The 23,253-nt window shown below is 34.0% G+C and overlaps 2 protein-coding genes across 2 annotated transcripts; one reads left to right on the forward strand and one right to left on the reverse strand.

Annotated features, from left to right (window-relative positions):
- Positions 1 to 1,642: 1,642 nt before the first annotated feature.
- LOC108204879 (ras-related protein RABA2a) lies at positions 1,643 to 6,358 on the forward strand. The gene is made up of 2 exons (XM_017374535.2): positions 1,643 to 1,949; positions 5,682 to 6,358. The coding sequence occupies exons 1-2, from the start codon at positions 1,785 to 1,787 to the stop codon at positions 6,162 to 6,164; spliced, it is 648 nt and encodes a 215-aa protein (XP_017230024.1). The 5' UTR covers positions 1,643 to 1,784; the 3' UTR covers positions 6,165 to 6,358.
- A 1,687-nt stretch (positions 6,359 to 8,045) lies between these two features.
- Positions 8,046 to 9,276, reverse strand: LOC108194016 (glucuronoxylan 4-O-methyltransferase 1). Its single transcript, XM_017360908.2, has one exon. The coding sequence runs from the start codon at positions 9,197 to 9,199 to the stop codon at positions 8,324 to 8,326; it is 876 nt and encodes a 291-aa protein (XP_017216397.1). The 5' UTR covers positions 9,200 to 9,276; the 3' UTR covers positions 8,046 to 8,323.
- Between the last annotated feature and the right edge of the window lie 13,977 nt (positions 9,277 to 23,253).

Below are 23,253 nucleotides of genomic sequence, written 5' to 3' on the forward strand. Positions count from 1 at the left end.
AATGCACATAAAATTTTTGTTATTTCACTAATTTCACAACTTGCATATTGGATCATCATATCTTTTACTCCATTTGTCTTCTAATTTTCTTTGTTAGTCGTCCATCTCATGTGTATTCTCGCTGTAATCGTAGGCTTGACACTTCTCCTATCACAAAAAAATAAATTTATTCTAGTGCAAACATTACAATATTAATGCCCTATGAAATTATCTTTACATTCATCTAAAAATTTGTTAAGTATTGTTGGTATTAAGAAGATTTGTCAACATCATCAACCACATCATCAACCAGTTAGAATTTTATACTTGTTGACAAGCCCTTGTCTATAAACTCATTAATTTGTCGATATTTTTATTTTGCGTGTAACTAATCAGACTATTATATATTATTTCTTTGATATATGATATAATTTTGTAATTTATTATATATTTCTTCTCGACATACTTATGTAAGATTACTGTGAGATTTTTATATATAACATTTTAATTTGTTATAAAAGACTTCGTGATATGGTACTTAAGATTTGTTATATAAATTATTTGATCATATATAAAAATACGTAGCGAGAGGTAAATTTTGCAATACGACTTTTATCGAGATTTCTTTATAAATTTTCTTGATTTCTCTATAATAACTTTGTTGATATTTGTAGGTTTCCAAAAAAGCGATAACAATGTTATAAAAATGTAAAATATGTTTTAAATCACGGGAGAACCTTCTGTTGGTATTTAAATGGAATTTTAAGCAGGTTAGTAAACGGATTGATGACGTATACATAAATATTTAATCATAATATTAATTTATTTAAAAATAAAATTATGATATGATAAGAATTAAAATTTATAGTAAGTATACTTAATAATATATACTTAATATCTAATTAAAATATTAATGTATTAAAAATAAGATATTAGCAATTCAACATAATTTTAACAGCTTATTCCGTTTAATCTTTATTTTAAAAAATATTTAATTACCCGCTTAACACAAATCAAAGCGATTTAAATTCCGATTCCACCTAGACAACCGCTTAATGCGTTTTTACAACGCTGCGCGAAAGTTCAACTAAAATACTTGTTATTTTCTAAATTATATTGATTTAAAAATCTTTTAACACTTCTGATTATTTAGAAAAAACCCTAATTATTTTTGAAAATCTTATTCAAATTAAAATATTTATAAAACTTAATGAAAATAAAAATATACTCCCTCCATCCCAAATTAGAGACCCCGTTGACTTTGGGCACATAATTTAAGATTCATTGACCGCATAGATACGTGACTTATTTTTAAAATTTTATTTTTGCAAATAAAAATTAAAATATGAAATTTTTATTTATAAAAGAAAAAATAAAATTCGGAAGTAGACAGTCAATGCACCTAAAGTTACGTGCCCAAAGTCAACGGTATCATCTAATTTGAGATGGAGATAGTAAAATACACCCGGACTACTTTATAATTTATAGGGTCATCTAATTTGGAATGAAGGTAGTAAAATACTCGCAGACTACTTTATAGTTAATGTGAATATATTTCTCATTCTCATTCTCGTAATCTTGTACAATAAATTCAACAATACTGATAACTGGTAATTTTATTATTTTACGAGGTTTAAGAACTTAAAAGTAAAAATAATATCCTAAAAATCTGTGCAGACAAATCTTCCTGTTTTGCGCTGTTCTCTCTCATCATTCCCTACACAGAGGAGAGAGAGAAATTACTAATCCCCACTACTAAACTACTACGAGCTAGTATAATTCTAGAGAGAGAAAGTAAAAAAAAAATGGCTAGAAGACCTGACGAAGAGTACGATTACTTGTTCAAAGTAGTGTTGATCGGTGATTCCGGCGTCGGAAAATCCAATCTTCTCTCTCGATTCACCAGAAATGAGTTCTGTTTGGAGTCCAAATCCACTATCGGCGTTGAATTCGCTACACGCACTCTCCAGGTCTCTCTCTCTCAGATATTCAGTTCTCTCTTTTGTTTCTACTTGTATGTTGTGAATAATTTGTAGTTTTCTGTGTTGATTGTGCTGATGTGGCAATTGTGGATCTGCGATTGAAACGATTGTTGATTTTTGCTTCTGTCGTTATTGTTGTGATTGAGAATCAGTTGAATTGTTGGTAATTAAGTATGTGTTGTGATGGATGTAATGTTCTTGATTTTTTGCGGAATGTTATGATGTCTAGAGTACAGATCTGTGTGAATTGAAGTTGATTTGATGAGTTTTAGGTATATTTGTCCAAAGCTGTGATGTCAAATATGAGTCTTGACACACATTCGTATATGAGAGCATATGTTGGTCAGATAAAATGCTGGAATAAACAGATTGTATTTGTTTGTTTTTTTTCTGATGAGGATCTTATAAAGCTGAAATAAATGGAATGTATTTGTTTCTTAATTTGCTATGAGGATCTTACACGATGAATGACCAAGTACAAGTCAGCTTTGGCATTCAGTGGAAATCTTTTATGGCTTGTTTGGGAAACTGTATTTCATTTGAAATTCTGGTTTTGATCAAATAATATGTTTGAGAATTGGGTTTGGATTTCATTTGAATTCCAGACATTCAAATAATAGTACAAATCTGAGAATTTGAAATAACAACTCAAATCCTATCATTTGAAAATTCATGATTTGAAATGAAATACATGTTTCCAAACGGCCCCTTAAGTTAATTTCATTTATGTGATGGACGACACACGATTGTAAATGACAGTAGGACCACCACAATTGGATGAAATGTCACCACTACAAAACAAAAAATTATTGTCGCTTGGGACATTAAGAATAAATTTGGTGCTTATATTCCGTCATGTTTTACTAATATATTGGCATTTAAAATGAACTTGGTAACAGTTTGTTAAGATAGTATCCTGGAAATAGTTATTATTAGCTGTAGTTTTTTCCGATTTGTTTTTCAGGACATGTAATAATTGATATAGTATGCAAGTATTTGTTAAATTGGACATTGCAGTGGTGGCAATGACCTTAAATTCAGCTGTTTCCTAAGAATTTCTTATGTTACTGGTTCAATAATATTTTTTGGAGTAATTTTATATTTGAGGTGTAGCATTATTGTGTTACGAAGTACCGGCCGAAAATGACGTAACACAGTTACTATTTCTTATTTCAATTCTAGGTAATCTGAAAGTTACGTAAAGTTAATTTGGCAAAATACTCCTTCAGACTGTATAAATTTATAAATTTTATTAGATGGAACGATATCCTGGTATAACAGTCTAATATATGAAATACTGCTAACATGCTTTTCATGACTCTGTAGCATATTTCATATTCAGTGCCGCTAAACCTGGACTATGAAATCAGTATGAGTGAGCCCGGTGTAACTAATACTATTGAGCCCTCTTTATACAATGCTTGCTTATTTGTATAAGTAGACAAAATATATGCCACGAGTGTTTTCAATGTTGTGAATGCCTCAGAAATTATCATTAACTGGGACCATTTTATAATCTGGAATCAGGATATTCTAGGAACATCATACATCATGGTATTTCTTGTGAACCAAAAATAAGTTGATGAGGTTTATAAAAATCTGATTATGCAATACTGTACAAATTAATATATATCATTGCTTCCCATGTGGATAAACAAGATTAAAGAAAGCTATTTTTTTTTTTAAATATTATGTATGAAACTGATAAGCATTGGTCAACTTGCCACGTAAAGTGGAACTAGCAGTCTGATACTCTGTCCCTAATTAGTTGTCTTGTTTGAGTTTTCAGTTTTCAGTGGTCAAATTGATCAATTTTTGATCAAAGATTGATACCTCTCCTTCTATTATTATAAAAAACTGAAAATTACATATTAAAATGGTAGATGTAGGGGCTAAGACTAGTATTATAATAATAATATCTCACAAATTATCGTTTCAAGTGAACATATAAATTTTTATGAAGTCAAATTTCAAAAATCAAAATAATTCGGTGAAAAAAGTTGTGATTTTCAACTTCTAAAATTCCAACTTATTAGTCAGAATTTAACCTACAATTTTATCACACAAACAAAAGTCAGAAGCTCCCCGGAAACAAGCTTAGCCAAACATGCACGTAGTTTTCAACGATATGATTTTCATTTTTTTTTTGCTATATTATGAATAAAGTTCAGTCAAACTCAAGTCAATTTAACAACCAAAAAGTCAAACTGGATAATTAATTAATTAGGGACAGAAGGAGTACTAAATATGTAATCTTGTCAATTGCACTTGCTATAAGTTGCAAACTTGTTATGTGCACTTCTGTACACAAGTGAACTTAGGCAATTCACTATGTTTCATAGGACTGGTGAGCAAATCTATGATATGGTTATATATACGTTAATTGCTAATGTTTTTTTATTTGCTGATATTTTTGGAATTAATATTTTGCCAGTTGCTGATTATTTATTGTTATTTGCATTAAATTATTAGAAAATTAGCATACATCTGAACACCATGACCATCCACGCTAATGTTGTATACCAATTCTGGCCACACGCCACATCTTAGAAAATGTGATTCAGTGTATTATGTAGGGGGGAGAGAGAGGGGGGGGGGGGGGGGGGGGGGGTCCGGGGGGCATCTGGAAAGTATAATATTATTTTTACAAAGAATTTTTACGAATCAAAGGCAGGCCAAGGCAGTTGTCTGATGCAATTTTATTTGTAACACTGCAAGGTCCCAGTATATGTTGGGAAGAGCAGGAGTCATTTACTATTAATATTGAAACCATAGTTATTTTATCTTTCAGCAGTTTATTTAATATACCGAGGTTTTTTTTTGGGGTGTTGTATCTCTCCTAGATGAAATCTTTGATTTAATATGGTCATACAAACAAGAGGTTGGTTTCTATTTTTTCCTTTCCTTGATAAGGCAAGGTATAAATTGTGGTTGAACAGTGAGTAATAAGTAAAAATGTGTGCTATACCTTTTTTGTGGTGTTTAAGCTGGGGTTTTGCACAGTGAGTAATAAGTAAAAATGTGTGATGTAACTGTTTTATGGTGTTTAAGCTGGGTTTTTGCGAAAATAACCTCTATACTTTTATTAAGAAACCCTCCCTAGACCTTGCTCTATAAGGTAAAATACTCTGTGTATGTTTGGTTCAACGAGTAATGACCTGTTTGATGTGTGAGGGTTAGTTTGTCACTTTCTTATGAAGAAACTTATTTCGGTAATGGACTCTTTTCTCATTTGCATTTGTATTGTTCTGCACCAGGTTCCATTATCTAATATCCTGGCAATAATGATACCATTTGTCTAAATCATTGCATGTTATGACTAGGGAATTTACAATTCGCCTAACGTTATGAGATAGATAACTCGAGACATTGGGTAATCTGAAATCGAATATGGGGAAATTGATATTGGTCAATTTCCCGCATAGTTGTTTCAAATAATTTGGCTTGCTCGTTCTTTTTGTGCTTAGGCCATGTCCGATGCATGCCTTCTTTGTAGCAGTTTCAATATGGCATTTGTCATTCTGAATTATATCGAAGTCTATCAACTAATGTCAAGTAATTAGCTTCTAGCCGCTCCTATATTAATATTGATTGCTGCTCCTTTAAATTCTGAGTGCATCTAAGTACTTTCCTTTTATACGATGAAAATAAAAGTTTGATTCAAGACATGTTTCTTTAGAAACATTTTCCCACCTCTGTTCGATTATGTTTTCCCTTCAGGTTGAAGGAAGGACTGTTAAGGCACAAATCTGGGATACCGCAGGGCAGGAACGATACAGAGCAATTACCAGTGCCTATTACAGAGGGGCACTTGGCGCCCTTTTGGTGTATGATGTGACCAAGCCAACAACATTTGAAAATGTGAGCAGGTGGTTAAAGGAACTTCGGGATCATGCTGATTCCAACATTGTTATCATGCTTATAGGCAATAAGACTGATCTGAAGCATCTCCGGGCTGTTGCCACTGAGGACGCACAAGGTTTTGCCGAAAAAGAAGGTCTTTCATTTATAGAAACTTCTGCTCTTGAAGCAACAAATGTTGAAAAGGCTTTCCAGACAATTCTTGCAGAAATCTACAGGATAATTAGTAAAAAGTCACTTTCCTCAAATGAGCCAGCAGCTACTACCATCAAAGAGGGGCAGACTCTTGTTGTCGGAGCTCAGGAGTCTAACACAAAGAAACCTTGTTGCTCTTCGTCTTAGTGGATACACCATGTTGATTCTTTTTGCTATATCTGTGTTTGGTCTTTCTGATTCTATTCTCGCTTTGAAACGTATGTTTGTTGCTGTAATCATTGCATGATTTCTTTTCTTGATGTGATTAAATGAGGTATATTAGAGTATTTATTGGATACAAGTGTTTAATTTAAGGGATTACTACCCCAGGATTTTGGTCATTGTTGGTAGTGTTCATGTTAATAACTTAAAGCATTTTGATGTCTTTTCATAGGCCCCCACCCTCCCCTCACCATGCAAATTGCAAGGTTCAAGTTTATATACATGGGATGATCGATGCTTTTGGTTTGTGATAATCATAAGAGTTGGTAAATTTTTCAATCACTTTAACCATCCGTTTCATATATTTCTGTTTAGTCAACCCCTACTAATCTTAAAACCCCTGCCCATTTCAAGAAACGATACTGAACTACTAAAACAATTTCTGCCCCCAAAATGCAAAGCGGTTTTAATAAATTTGAATGCGCACTAAAAATACGAAAAATAATAAAAATAACAATTTCTTCCGCCAAAATGCAAAGCGGTTTTGATAAATTTGAATGTGCACTAAAAATATGAAAAATAATAAAAATAACAATTTCTGCCATCAAAATGCAAAGCGGTTTTAATAAATTTGAATGTGCACTAAAAATATGAAAAATAATAAAAATAGTGAGTAAGAAACAAAATGAATCTTACAAAAATATGCTTTAATTATCCAATGTCACTAAAATAAGCAAAATAAATTTTACATAACTTTTACACAAAACATAAGAACATCATGCACATTAAAATAAAATAATAATTTTCTCAACCTTTTGCACGAAATAAAAATTTTGGGTCAGGCTCCAAATAAGAACCTTATATCAGTATTTAAATTTATCAAAAAAAAAAAGAAACTTCCTTCTCACAGAGCAAAGGGATGTAATTATAGGGTCATATTTCACATTAGACCATTAGGCATAAAATTTTTAGAATCCTTATCTTATTTTGAGTATTAGTCAGGGTTCTGCAGCACAACTTCACAGGAAAAAAATATTTTATTCATGTATTATATTTTGAAATTACTTTTGAACACATACAACGATAAAAAAAACATGTATTTAAATTTAGATTTTTTAACATAAGATAGAACTTAGTGGTCTATGATTTTATTTTCAGATTCTCAATTAAGCACTATCTTTTAATTATAAGAGCTGCTCCGACATAAATTATCCAAAATGGGGCATAACAACGTTGCAACTGCAAATTTCGACAAAGGAATTAAACAAAGAGGAATCTCAAGTCAGCGTGAAACTATCTCCATACATCTGTTTTGTTCATTAGGTGGCAGTGGCCTGCCAAATACACTAGATACTGAGCCAGTGTCTGAGTTTTTTTTTTTGCTAAATGCCAGTGTCTGGGTTTGAGTTACCAAAGTTGAAAAAAGCCGGACAGTCACAAATTTCTAATGTCAAAACAGGGTTCAAAATATGATAAGTTGGTGCTTCTTCAATCGCCAGTCTCCACCTTTTTTTTCAATATTTGAGTTGCTGTAGATAAGTTAGTTTCTGGTTGTAAGAATGACTTGTAAGGCGAAAAATACATAAAATCTTCGACATCTTATTGACATTATAAGTTACTTAAGAGCACAATCACATAGCCCAATGGTGGGTTTATCCTCTGTTGTCCCGGACTTCCGGTACATCCGGGTTCAATTCTGGCTCAGCCCGAGAAATATTTAGAATGGACACTCATTTGTGAGGCATAGAAATTGTTAAAAAAAAGAAAAAAGAAGAGCTATTCCAAGCAATCATAATGCTCCAGAGAATGTGAAATATTTAGTGAATTAAGAGGTGATATCGACAAACGAAAATCTTGAAAAAAAGATGAAAACAACTAACTTCATTATTGAGAAATATGAATAATGTGTGTAATGAAAACAACATTGAACTGAAGCTGCTACTAGTGCCTCAACCATTCTTGTTTCTTGCATATCTGAATCTCTATACATCTGGTCTTGGTGAAACAGTAAACAAATTAGCCCTTTATTTCCCCTCTTCACATAAAAAAATGAATCTCCTTCCCTTAGAATACCAGCTTTCCTATTTGTGGAGATCAACTGCAAACAGCAAAATGAGTGATCAAGAATGTAAACAGAGAAATGGTCAAGGGCAAAAAGGCCTGTCCCTGTCATTTTTGTGACTTGGAATCCTAAAATGCCTCAATCTTCCTTCTTGTTTCTTCATATACCCTTCACATAGAAATGCCATTGAGAATTTATCTTCTACCACTCTGTTCACATCATGCACAAATACATCAGTCTCGGCTCCTTCTTCCCTGTTCCGCGCTATCATTCCTGCTGTGTATATGGCACTCATCCTCCCCGGGGCCTCATCGTAGTAGCCAGTTGGCGCATCAACCATTATCAAGTCCCATTTGGTATCGTAAACCTCATTAGGCAAGCCTTTCAAGGCAAGTTGACACATTGAGTACCTAGTTTCGCCAATTGCTGTACACTCATTCCCTTTGCCTACTTCCATTAGCCCATCTGCTTGATGAACCTTGCTATCGTACGTTACATGGTACGACTCTAATGTAGGAAACCTCTGCTTAATTTGCGCGATCCAAGCCTCATCTTCTTCCAAGAAAATCGTCCGTCCACCAAAATTAAGTGTACTCCACATAAGACTATCATGGCCTAACCCGAAAACCAGAAAGTTGCAGGGAGACTTTTTCTCAAGAATTCTTGACGTTACCGATATTTCCTTGAGTGTTTGTTGAGGAGTGATCGTCGAGGTTGTGTAATGAACAAGCGCTTTCGCCACAGAAGGTGGGATTTTACTGCAAGTTGGCGAGCAACTTGTGGGATCAGCATCCGATATCGTGGCCAAGACTTTAGGTAATGCTTGTGTTACCGGAGATGAAATGTTCTTCGAGGAGGAGAAGCTGGATCTCAACACAAAGAGGAGGAAGAAGGCGAAGAAAACCCCAATCACAAGGAGAAACTTGTTGTTAACAGGGTACTTAGTCTTGGACCTCATTTTCGGAAATGGTTGAGGTTTTGTTGAAGTGATGCTGTGGAAAGATGATATATATGGATTGAAGATGGAGAATAAAATGAAATGTGATGAAGCTTTGAGATGAAGGGATGCATATTTGGAGTAGAATTTAAGAAAACACAAGACAGAGTTGGTGCATCTAATGTAGATAGTTGGTGCATGGAGTTTCATCTAGCTAAGATTATGACACATGTGCATGAGTTTGCTGCAATTATGGTTCAGAGTTATGTTGATTGCATAACTACATTGGTTGGATGGTAAGAGAACAGAATTGTGAAATACAAGTAGAGAGGTTTTTTTAGAGTTTTGCTACCAAGATGGTAGGGCTAGTTAGGAAAGAAAACAAAAGGTTGCCTTTCATATAACATTGGGAGACTTGGTTCAACTTGCGGAAACTCGCAACTTATCTGCAGTAAACCTGGATTAATTAACAATCCATAAATTATAACTTATGACAAATTAATTCTGAATTACAGATTTTTAATCTCATAATCATTAATGTACACAGAGTGTGAGAGCTGTCCTAGTGAAAATCGGGCTTTCTGTTGATTCAAAGAGTCACGAATTCGAATTTCATTAGTTTTGGGCGTTCACCCGAACCGAGACAATGTGAAAGTTTCACCAAATAGGATCGGGTTCCGATCCGTGCCACGTGCATATCGCAGGGAGTTATAGACATTTTATCATAATTATCAAAACTCGTAATTTGGTCACTGAGACTATGTAGTTGTGAAATTTATTCAAGCTCAGCTATGGATCGACTCTCGGACCCTAAAGTATTTTTCTCAAGCAAGGCGAGTAATTTAATTAGTTGTTTAGTAGGGGTGTAAAATGATCCGGGTGATCCCGGGTACCCCTCTGCTCAAGTACCGGATCATATTATTTTTAGCTTGTCCAGATTTGGGCCCGGGATCGTTTTATTCGGATATAAACCGATCCCGGGTATTTGAGATTCGGATCTGAACCGAATATGATCCAGTATCGTATTTTCCATTTTTTAACCGGGTAGTTTATGATCTATCAAATATGAGCCGGATATGATCCACTAACATTTAATATCATCATTATTTTCAATTATTCAAATAATTATTATTTAGTCTAAGTGAACATAATATTATAAAATATAATAATTTTAAATTAAAACTTATAGTTATATGTTGGTATATATCATTTATTAAATATATATGAAGATAATAAGTATGATCCTATTAAATAAATCATATTTTATGAAGATATAAACTTAAATAAGATATTAAAACTTTATAAAATGATGACTATTTACTTACAAATGTGATGGATTTAAAATATAATATGCATATGAGTTTGAATCGAATATGAACCGTGGATCATATTCGGGTATTCGGGTAGGATCATATTATCAAAAATTATATGAGACCGAATCTGAGCGGGTATAGGTGTGCTCGAATCCGGGATCATATATTATACGGGCTTAATTTTTCTGCCAGATTTGGATCGTTTTAAAAACGGATATGAGACATGTATCATATTTTCGAGCCGGATATGAGCCGAGACACCGGATAGTCCGTATCGATTTACACCCCTATTGTTTAGTTGGCAAGCTGAAATATTTCGATTGAGATTATAAATCAGAATAAATAACTAAATTTATTAGAAATGCCAAAAATTATTTGCATCTTTGAGCTTAAAAAATAGAATATTGAGGAATGAAGATTTTTAAACAAGGGAAAGATGGAAAGTTTGTTTTGCTAATAGCCCGTTTGGGGGTAACGTGATTTATGACTTAACATGACCGATGTGATAAGCTGGGAGTTTTAGATGTCTGTTTGAATAATTTTAAATTATTAATGACTTATGAGTTATTAAAAATATAATAACAAAAATAAAAGTTATTTAGAGGTAATTTTTGTCTTATGAGTAATTTTTATCAAAAAAAAGTTTAAAAAATACTTCAAACTAACTACTAGCTTTAAGTCTACCTTATTTTTAACTTTAAACCGACTTCTGACTTATTATACAAATAGATATTTTTCAATTTAAAGCAAAGGCTTAAAGCCTGAGTTTTAAGCATGGACTTTAAATTTAGACAAATAGGCTTTGAGAGCAAAGAAGCTCATAACATAAAAACAAAAATGGAAATAATGAATTAAATTAGTATTACTATATATTTGAAAACTGTTCACCAACCACGGTTGGATAAATTATCTTATCCAACCAACCCATCTATAACCGTCCAAACAAACAATCAACGGTGTACTACGTTCTGTAATAGAGCGTATATGCTCTATTATAGCGTAAGTCCATATTTATTTATTCCTCTTTTAAGTTTTGTTCTTTACCACTTACACTATATTATATAGCTTCCTCATATACATACCTTCTATTATATATCTCTCTAATGAATAGCTCTAAAATCAGCTTAAAACAAGACTTACATTTTCTATCCACCGTTTTTAGAGCTTACAAACCCAATACACATAATACACAATTTTTTTTCAAACACGAATCTTAAAAGCGTTGACTTTAAAGCTTGGAGTTAAAAAGCTTAGAGTTGAAAAGCTTGGAATTTAAAGTTTGGAGTTTAAATACTTGTATCAAGGTTAGTGTTCTATTCATCATATGGCATCTTATATTTTTTCAAAATTGAAGTCCCTTGGTAAGCCCATTACACCTAATAAACTTATAATTGAAATTGATGAAGGGAATGATGTTGTTGGAACTCCCCTAATAGTAGATGTTTATGATAATGATAATGATGTGGTTGAGGAGGTTGGTGATGATGTGGTTGAGGATGTTGTGATGATTTTGATGATGATTTTGATTATACACAACACACACAAATCCCAAAAGATGATTGTAATACCTTGAATGAAATTTGTCCTTGTCTTGGTCAATTGTTTGATAGCTTGGATGAGGCGGAAATGTTTTATATAGATTATGGTAGATTCGTTGGTTTTGAGATGATAACTAGAAATACACACAGGCGTTTGAAAACTACGAAAATTTGTTCGCGCTTGTATATATGTCAAAAGGATGATTGTATAGTACCCAAGTCATTATACGAAAATGTTGATGTTGATGCTAAAAAAAATAAAAATAGAGATTCTATTGGTAGAACGCATTGTGCAGCGCGAATGTACGTTGTTCATAAGGAGACATGGAAGAAATAGGAAGTGACATTGGTTTATTTAAAACATAATATGATGATTTCAAAGGATGGAATGCGTTTCATCCAAAGGCCAAGGAATGTAACTCCCGTTATTCGAAAATTAATTGTCATACTGAATAAATCGGGTATCGGGCCTTCAAAAACTTTAAACGTATTAGGGGATTTAACGAGTGGCTTGGAGAATATAGGATTTGGTAGTCAAGATGTTGGGAACGTATTGTGCGATATTCGACATTATGTGTTCGATTCGAGTGATGCTTTAGAGGGTTCGGAATTACTTCATGAATTGAAACGTAACAGTCTAGGTGAATTTTTCTATAATGTAGACGTGGACGAGGAGAATTGTGTGCGGGCCCATGTTATGGGTTCACCCGAGATCACTCAATGCGTATAAAATTTTGGAAGATGTTGTTGTATTTGACTCTACGTATCAACTAATAGGCATTGCATGCCGTTTGTACCATTTAATAGAGTAAATCACCGCTATTAGTCAATATTGTTCAGATTTGCCTTAATAAGAGATGATACTGAAGAATCTTATATATGGGTATTTAAAAATTTGGTTAGAGACTATGGGGAACAAGCCTCCACAATCGATCATCACCAATCAAGACATTGCTATTGGAAACACAATTGCCGAAGTTTTGTCGAACACAATTCATTTATTTTGTACGTTGCATATCAGTACAAAATTTGGTGAAAAATTATCGCATATATATGCAAACCATCCTCACTTCAAAGAAGATTTCAACTTTTGCATCTACAAGTCACTAACGGTTGCACAATTCGAAGAGAGGTGAGAGGAGTTCGTTGAAAAATACAATTTGATGAATCATTCTTGGTTCCAAGATATGTACTCCATTCAACATAAGTGGGTCCGTGTTTATAGTAAACTCCGCATCACAACCGGGATGACTATTCAAGATTATTTTATTCTCATATTTAATTATATTTTGCATTTATTTGGATATTTATCTAATAGATTTTTATGTTTTATTGTAGAGTACAAGGAATTCCTAAAGTTGGAAGGATTTGAAGAAAGTAAGCTTAATCAGACTCAAATTTGGATGAAAATTTGGATTTATTTGGCAGCACGTACTATTACATTGTTTGGACGATATCTAGAGTTCTATACATCTCAATTTGATGATCTTACAGCCCACACGAACCTTAGAGAATTTTCTTTAATTCAAAGATGGTCCAATATCCAAAACCCAACTGGAACAGCCCAGAAACTGTGGAGAAAACAAAGTTACGAATTTTAATTATAGATTCCTATTCGGTTTTGAAAACTGCCTTGTATATTCATTAAAACATTAAAATACTTTCATTCTAGGATAACAATTAGTGATTAATATGCATAGAGAGAGAGAGAGAGAGAGAGAGAGAGAGAGAGAGAAAAGGAAGAAACATTTTTATTTTTCTTCTTGTTCAAGAATTGAAGACTGAAGGTTGTTTCTCTATTCTGAATAATAGTTTTATTATATCTTGTGTTTTGTTAGTTTAATTATGAGTGAGTAGATTTATAATATGAGATTAAGTTGGACCCTAGCTATGATATGATTCCGCCCAACCCCAGTTTGCTCAGTTATTTCCTCTTACTTATTGAGTTGTGTTAATTAACAATTACATGTCATGCATGATAATGTATATTATTTGAACCAACATCTATTTATCAACGGAATTCGGATTTAGATGGTTGTGATTTATCCAATAAGGACATCAACTTCTCCGTGGAAATAGGTAGAACAGATTGTTTGGAAGTCAGGATGCGATGCTTAATGTCTCTGATTTGTATGATACCATGCAAATAGGCTTGATTATATTTTTAGAGAAGTAATTAATACTCGGAAGAGGTTATTGGTATTTTATAGGGCACATTTTTCCTCTTGAGTAACATATTTGATTGATTGGGGTGGGGAGTCGTAATTGCATTGATTCATGCTAGTGGGGATATTTTACCAAATTCTACACTATCAAACTTAAAATTGAACTAAAAAATCCAACTTTACCAAAATCTACAATATCAAACTCAAACCAAAACTCGAACTTTACAAAAATCTACAATATCAAACTCAAAAATCTATAAAAAGTCAAACTTTACCAAAATCAACACACATATATACACATGCATACATTCATAAAGCAAAATCAAAACTTCAATACAACAAAAAAACACCTATACATACACACATATATGTAAACTGAAAACATACTCATTAGATCGAGCTGAAATCGGCTTAAAATCGGTTGAAAGCACATGAGATTCGCCTCAGATTTGTTAGGATTCGTGGTTACTGATTTTGTTTCTGGGTTTTGATTAACATCCACAATACGCTATACAATAGAACGAACCATGTTCCGATGATAAAAAAACCGGGGTGCACTATTATACAGCGTAAGTATAGGAGGGTAAAGTAGGAATTTTTTTACTATACTTAGGCTATATAATATAGCGTATACGCAGTATTATGTAGCGTAATACTTTTTAATCCTAGACGTCACTTTTGGTGCCTATGGAGCAGGCGCCCCAGCTTCATGAAGGGACAATTTTTGCAAGTCATGTTGCAGAGCTACAATGGGCGCTGACACATATAACTGTCCGTGGTAGAATAATGGGCTTGGAAGATGTACCTGGCAAAGTTATGTCAAGTTTTTTGTTTCGTAAGTAATTGCAAACAAACTTTTGTAATGTTAGATATGTCAGAGAAATGCCATGGCTTGAAGTTATACCTCATCCCCTACAGGTGCCTCAGCAATGACAGTTGGAGGAAATGTGTCCATGGTGAGAGTGACTGGTGCCCTGTTCATGAATCTTGACCCTGAAGGTGGTGGCAGGTTGCCTATGGCATAGCCACTTACAGCCGAGACCTCTGCTTTCAATACATTGAGAGGTGCGTAGTCTATATCGTAATAGGTTTTTGTCGCATTAGTGCTAGAGCAGAAAAGTGTCTGTCATTGAAACATTGCAAGAGTATTTAGTGCGGGTGTCTTTGCTATGACGCTGACAATGTAATATTAAATTTGAGCATTGTAATAACTAATATAAATGCATGTAATTTTTGAATGTTTTTTTGGTGAAATATGTGAAACAATATTAAACCAGCTAAGTAATATCTATCATAGTTGTTTTCAGGCTGCAGGCTAGCAATGACCACAGAAGCTGAAGAGTCATTCACAACTCTTAATGCATTCAGAAATTGATCCGCCTTTGTTCCCTATAAGGCCACTCTAATGGTGGTCATCCTAAGAAATCACATAAGTGTGGATTAAATAACCATATACAATTGCCTCTAATTATATACATTGCATGATGATTGGGAATATATTTGCATTAGGTGTTCATAACCTGTGGTTAATGATATGCACCCCCAGTTTTTTCAGTCCATTTGAGGAACCGCCTTCATCAGTATAAAGCACCACCATGCCAATAATGTCTGCATCATTTATGTAATTGCAATTTAAGATCACAATTATTGTGATCGTGAACATATTTGAGTAATGATAAGGATCTTGCCAATCATTATACTCACCTATGAGGTTTTTCCTGTTGAAGATGAGTGATCCGGGTCCCTCCAGATCTTTGAGCTGAAACTTATACCTTGGAATTGATTCTGAGCCTTCAGACTGTACCACATTATTGGTTCCATGGTGGAATTTGAGGGCAAATTCTGTGTCCATCGACGTGTAGTCCGTGGGAGCAGGAACCACCATGAAGTGAGAGATAGTGTAAACCTCGCATTCTTTTATGTTGGGACAGTATGTATGTTTCTGGTCGCTATGGATGATGGCCAATATGTGGGAATCCTGCGGTAAAAATGGAGAAATAGATTATTGAATAGAAGTTAATAGCTGATATGACCTATCTTTATACGACTAAACTTGTCTAATACATAGCTAAATACACACCCATGTTGCCCGATTAGTAGATGCGTAAAGAACTGATCTGAGACGATATTACACTAACAAGGGACAAGTTGGCGGCACACTCTAACTAAAATACACACTTCTGATCTAGGAAAGGACTACACATACGTTTACAAACCCATTGCAAATCCCAACCTAATATAATAAGTGCCAAAACTCATGTTAGGAAATGGCTTTGTCTACCAGGATGGGGAGGAAAGAGCGATATCATTTTTGGAGATAGATTTGACCCTGGCCACCTAATGTTATTCAAATTTCATAGCCTAGCAGTTTATATATTTGTTTCACATAAGCAACATTAATGCAGAGATTCCTGCATAACCGTTAACTGCAACAGCTGAAATCATGTCAGAATATCCGCAACACAAAACAACAACAGAGGTAATAGGGGAATGAATTATTATGTAGCCTGCGCAGGCGTCAAAACATACTGTCAACGGCTGAAGTTAAGAAATACAGATACACATACGACTCCATATTATTCACATCCATCCTGGTATAGTATATGTACAAGTATTGGCAATCAGAACCTGAAGAAATAATAAGACAATAGTTGTACAGTGTGTTTGCTGCACCCCCAAAACATGCAGGCAAACAGGGAGCACAGTGATGTTTATCAGAGTGTGAAGGAAGTGAAAGGCTTAACAATCTGAGAAATCCCATAGTGGTATGTGTAAGCCTAAGTTCGACATTTAAAGGCAGGGAATACAATGAATAATCGGCAATAATGTACCTAGAAGCAGTGAAGAGATTTGAATATAAACATAAAAGGAACAAAACTTGTTTTGTTTACTAATAGGGTAGAATCATATGATGAGGAACATATATAATGGAAGCTACATGAAACCTAGTACATGACACGACATAATTATTCTATTATCAGCAGTTAACGGCAGAGATTGCAGAGATACATAAGAAAGTGAGGTATGAGGATGAATTATGGAAGCAGTAATTGAGGTGCTCAATCTATATTTCAAGTACATGAACACCATATATTCGGTACAGTCGGGAACAAAGTAAATTTAAATGATATACAAGATTATTTAACATTATTAACAGGCAATTACCATATATAAAACTTTTTTTGGATGAACCATAAAAAACAGCATAGCCATTTTTCATTTCTCACTATCTTGTCAGTTTTGTGATTCCCACGGCTATAATATTCATTCAGTTGCAACCTTTTTAGCACGATGTTATTACCATACAAAGCACCCGTGTTTGAAATCAAACACTGAGTACTAAATTGAAGTTTATATGTTTCTCACCTAGAAAATATGGCCTGGCCATGAGAAGACCACACATGTAATTACATAACAACCATAATAGAATTGGATGAAACTATACATACAAATATGGTTGTACTGAGATAACACATAATTAGAGTAATAGCTGTTATGAAGAATGTATTGTTTAAAGGCGAGTGTTTTGGAAATCATATTCACCTCCTCGTCCACGAACACAATATTTGTGTTTAGGAGAATGCTTGTGTCAGCATCGAGTTTTTCCTAGGCACGAGTTGCTCGAAGGAGTAGCACCTTGTCTTCGGATGGAGGTGTCAGTGAAGCTAACATTGTGGGTACTGTCATTTTTTCGTTGGTGCAGATGACAGGAGTTGTTATATTTTTTGGTTTTTTATACATCCATGGGGTAGTGTAAAGGAGGGGAGGTGAAGGGATTATCAGGTAATGCCTGCTTGCCTACTCAGTGGTCATTAGATATTCTATTAACTGACCTATTACTCCATCCATATTTTAATTATTTTGCAGTATCATTTTGTGTAGTGCTTTTATTTTGTCGCGCATATGTTCTTGTTCAAAATGAGGGGCATTTGCATTCATTTCAGCGAAATATTAAGGAAATCAATGGATGCACATTGAGCTTGCTAATTTTTTTTTTTTTAATATATATCATATTTCGGCTATGTTAAGTAATAATTTTTTATTTTCTGATATATATTCCATCTCTTAAAACACTTTCATGATTAATGTTAAATAATAATTGATATTCCAAATATAAAATAGAGTCCATTTTTCGTCTCTGCCACTTAAACATTAAGAACCGGAGAAATTATAATTTTATAATCTTTTCAAGGGGAAGGACTTGAAGTTGCTGATAGCAATGGTGCATGTGTAAACTGCTCCCAGCTGATCTTGTATAATATTCTGGGAAGAACTCTTCTGGTTTAAAACTATTACGAAGTCTCATTTACTAGTCAATTAAATTTGAAGATGCTGCATATTCAAGATTGCATCTGTTAATATGGCTCCATCATTACTCTGATCAGTTGTAGCGGGCGCTTCATCTTCGAAGCCAAGATCCGACACAACCAAATAATTTACGACATAATCAAAGGTTATTAATTCCTGAAATTATGTTGTTCGAGATCAACCTTAAAGACATTGATGAAATCGAGAAATCTTTGGAACATCTTAATATAGAATAGGGCAAGGCAAAATTTTCAAAAAGCACTACACCATAAAAGGCCTTATCTAACATAAAAAAATTGTTGCAGAATGGGGTCAATATGTTGGTAAAGGCCCATAAAAGGGCTAAGGCAATATTTATTTTATGATATGATTTTCACCGTTGCCTTAGGGGGTCTAAGGCAACATATCGTTTGCCTACAACAACAACCGAGATATGTTAGCAAAGAGTGTTTAATCTAACATTTTATTCTCCTAATCTAACAAAAAATTATGTTACCTTAGAGTAATTTTATTTTTTTTAAAAAGTGGGGCCCACGTGGTGCCCACTGTGGCGCCCACGTGGGGCCACTGTGGGGCCCATCAGGTTGCCAGGTGGCAGCAGCTAAATTGGCAACATATCTTCCTATACTGCAACAGTTTTGAAATACAAGTTTTGCAACATTTAAATAGGCTACTGCAACATTTTATCCTAAAATTTTTGCAATTCTACTGTTAAAATACAATACTTCTCAAAATTTGTCCATCATTTCAACAAACCATTGCAAACATACGAAAACCAACATCAAATCTAATTTACTCCAACATCAAATCCATAGCTAAACCAACATATATATCCAGAATCGAGCAACTACCAGCAAACTAACCATTTAAATAACCAAAAGTCTAGATAACCATACTATTAGCTAGTCAAAATAACTTCAAAGAACCAAAGTCTAAATAACCATACTATTAGCAAACTAGAAGCTGGTGCCTCTAGTCATTGGTGTGCCATCGTCATTGTCATTGGCCACATGTGCACACAGCTCTGTAACATCAATTGTGATGTTGGGGTTTGCTTCACCAAGTTTATTAAGGACCGATGCCAAATTTTGTTGCACCTTCCTGTTTACCTGCTCATCTACCTCTTCTTGGATTTTCTTCACTTTTTCCTCGACTTCAGCAGCAAGGCCTTCCTTAATTTTTGTTGTCAATTCTTTGACATATGTATCCGTTGGAGCAGCAGCTGATAGTTTTTGTGGCTAGATGTGAGTGTGAGTGGAAAAGTAAGTGAAAAAATGGCACGGGGTGTTATTGAAACAAAGTCCCATTTATCTGATTTCGCCGGGAACCACGCCCGCTTGTCTGAAATAAACATATAAACATATATTTAGTTTATATTTTATTTTTTTGTTTACATTTTATTTTACTTTTTAAATAAGTAAACATATATTTACTAATTAAAATAAAATCATTAACCTATTAAATTATTTAATATTTTATATAATTTTTATATTTTTAGTTTATATTATTAAATAACTTCTATTTTTATTTTTAATACAAGTAATTACTTTTTTTATTTAATTTTAAGTTAAAATATTATTTTCACCTTTTAATAGCCTAAGCTAACATATTTGTCTCCATGTTGCAGCCTTAAACACTTTCTAACAAAGGCAACATCCCCTTTTTGGCTAAGCTAACATGAAACATATAATGTTGCGGAAGGGTGAAAGTAGTGTCGCTAAGGTAACATTTTTTGGCAACATTTACGAAGGTCGCGTTGCGATAGGCCTTTTATGGCGTAGTGAAGAATGTAGTAAATATTAGCTTCACCTCCTCATTGATAGTTTTAGAGCATGTACATAAGTTTGGTGATTAATATCACCCGAGCACCCATCAAAAGTAGCGCAAGGCCTTTAAAATCTCGATCCCCTAAACAGCCACTAACTTGCTTATTTAATCGCAAAATGGGACCTCACATTGCGAGAAGAGGTACCAAGAAGAAAAGGATTGCAAATAGAGCAGAAAAATGATGACACTCAAATTTTAAGGCCTCGAGCCTACAATTTCTTACTATACCAGTGTATACATGATCAGTTGCATGAAAGACATCTGCTGAGTCCATCTTGTACACATTGTTGTCCGACATTTTCATAGAGTCACTGCATTTAAAGCCTTTAGACAATATCAATAAAATTCAAATGACCGAGGCCTAGGTTAGATTATCAACGCTCATTGCCAATCATGGTATAAAGTTCGAGAAAGTAATGGACATGCCTAAGCACTTGGATGCAAAAACTTTTATTGTTTGCAGTCACAGGCACGGGGGATATTATTATAATTTCTAAAAATGCCGAGAAAAACCTTTTTTTTGTATTTTATATATGTGGTAAAGCTATCATCTGAAACAAATTAGCAATAGGACCTCCAAAAATGTATAATAACACCCTTCCTAATTGCCAATGTGTGTGAATATGCACCATCTGAAAATGCTTAAAGATTCTATGCTGACCTTCTTAGTCCAGACTTAAATATTCTTCAACCCACCAACCAGAATTTATGATCAGAGCATCCACCATGGAATGACTCTACTTGCATGCAGCGTCATTGTTGCAGAGCCATTTGATGATCATTCAGCGCTAAACTATAGTTGTAATTTTGTTATTGAAGAAATATTATTAGTAAATATTTAACTAACCGTGTAGAACAAGCAGTTTTCTAAATATCCCAGCTTGGAGGCATACCCCATGTGCATTGCATTTTTGCATTCCAGAGGCTCGAGAACTCGGTCATTAGGCTGTGCAGCTGGATGGTTTTTATATACAACATTGTTGCGTTCTGCATTTTTCTACTGAAATTGAATCCTTAAATCATTCTCTCCAAGCTACAAACGATTGCAGATTCCTTGCACTCTATCAAGGATGTAATCCCCTGCAAGAATAAGCATGATAATCTGTGAATTCCGAAGGTAAAAAATTGCATTGCTAATAAGACTAAGATGAGTGGGTAAACAGTATTATAAATTTGCATCCAGAAATTTTGCCAAAGAGTAAATTTATTTGAATTTCAGGCAATATATAAGTACCATTAAGACGGCTCAATTGTTCGAGATGGCCTAAATGCATCCATACATCAACTACCTATAAATGCATAGAAATTATATGTACCTGCAGATTTTTTGTATCAATCAGCATCCTCCTGTTGACCTTATAACATCATTCAGGTAGCCATGAGGCGAGGGATATTAAAAAGCTGAATATACAAGGGTACCAGTTCATTCTGTAGGCATTTGTCTACAGAAGCCAAGTAATATGTGAATAAGCGTTTTCCTCAAACGGAGCGTTAGAGTTTGTGTGTATGAAAATATTTTGCTATAAATATTTAAAGTTTCTCTCATAATACTAAATCATTAAAGATCTCTGTTCGCACAAAATCACGCAAGCGTACGTGGTCACAAGTAGTAAAGAATCAAATTCAGTTCATTCCCACAGAGACTAGTGTTTTCAAAAATATGCACTTATGCACCACTGTATGATTATTATTCAATGCTTGGACAAATAACAATTTGGTTAGTTTTATCTAACTTAACTAATTCAAGACGAATTGTGAAACTAAGAATTATAAACTAAGAGAATAACGATTTACTAATGAGAATAAAAACATGGGATTCTAACTTCATTATATACATAATCCTATGTATATCGAATACATAATCCTATGCTCGCATGCCAAGTTCTAAATCAATATATCCACTGTCGCTTCAATAAAGATTAACACACAATCTAAGATGTTAGCTATGCATCCAAGACGAATAAGCACAACCAATACGAGGAAATCAAACATTCATCACACAAATAATTAAGGCAATTCAACTACTGAAATCCATATATAAATCCGCTAGAATCCCACGATAATGATTAGTTCATAATCGAACTTCTCATCATCATGGGAATAAGAGTAAACATGGTACTGAATAGGAAGAACAAACTCAAAGTACTAGAATAAGAGTTAAGAAACAAATCCGAAACGAGCATCCAAAGTTACGCCTACTTCGAAGAATTACAAATGTAAAAACTATGAAATTCGATCTCGATCTTCTCCGTAGCCGTCACGTGCTCCTTAGAATGTTTCTAGGTTATGTTTTTAGTCCCCCGAGCCTTTCTTTAACTTCCCCAGCGAACTGGCCTTCAAACGGATCAAAAACGGGCAAAACGAGCCTAAATTCGCGCCCAGATTGTGGGGCGGGTGCGCCACAGCGGGGCGGGTGCCCCAACTCAACAGCCCGCGCTTCTTTGTTCATAACTTTTGACTCGCGCATCCGATTGCTTCGCCGTTTTTTTTCACTTGAAGCTATGAATCTCCTCTCCGTTCTCCTTCCAAGAAACCTACACAACACTGTTAGGGTTATACTGAAATATTCGTTTGAAGTATATAACAATTATTTGAGAAATTTGAATGCATGTTTTCACATTGTCTGTATATTATATATTGTAGACAATCTAGTATCAAATGGGATAGCAGAAGATTAGATTGTCAGACTCCTTATATAATATAATAAAGGTTCACAGTGGAGGTGGTGTTAGACAAACCACTGGATCGGCTGAAGTATTATTTGGAAATAGTTTATCTTGACTATTGAATAATACTTGTATACTTTGTGTATATTGAACGGGATCAAAATAGTAGAATAATTGTTTCTTTAATTCTGACAATAAAAAACTAAGATTCTATGATGTTATTAATGCTTAAGTTCTTAATCCGGATATAGTGATTGA

Source organism: Daucus carota, chromosome 1, assembly GCF_001625215.2.
Source record: "Daucus carota subsp. sativus chromosome 1, DH1 v3.0, whole genome shotgun sequence".
In the NCBI taxonomy this organism is placed as follows: Eukaryota; Viridiplantae; Streptophyta; class Magnoliopsida; order Apiales; family Apiaceae; genus Daucus; species Daucus carota.

Excerpts from the sequence above, each read along its gene's own strand:
- LOC108204879 (XM_017374535.2), top strand. The coding sequence starts at position 1,785 with ATGGCTAGAAGACCTGACGAAGAGTACGATTACTTGTTCAAAGTAGTG. Across the intron at positions 1,950-5,681 it reads TCGCTACACGCACTCTCCAG|GTTGAAGGAAGGACTGTTAA; the intron begins GTCTCTCTCTCT and ends TTTTCCCTTCAG.
- LOC108194016 (XM_017360908.2), bottom strand. The coding sequence starts at position 9,199 with ATGAGGTCCAAGACTAAGTACCCTGTTAACAACAAGTTTCTCCTTGTG.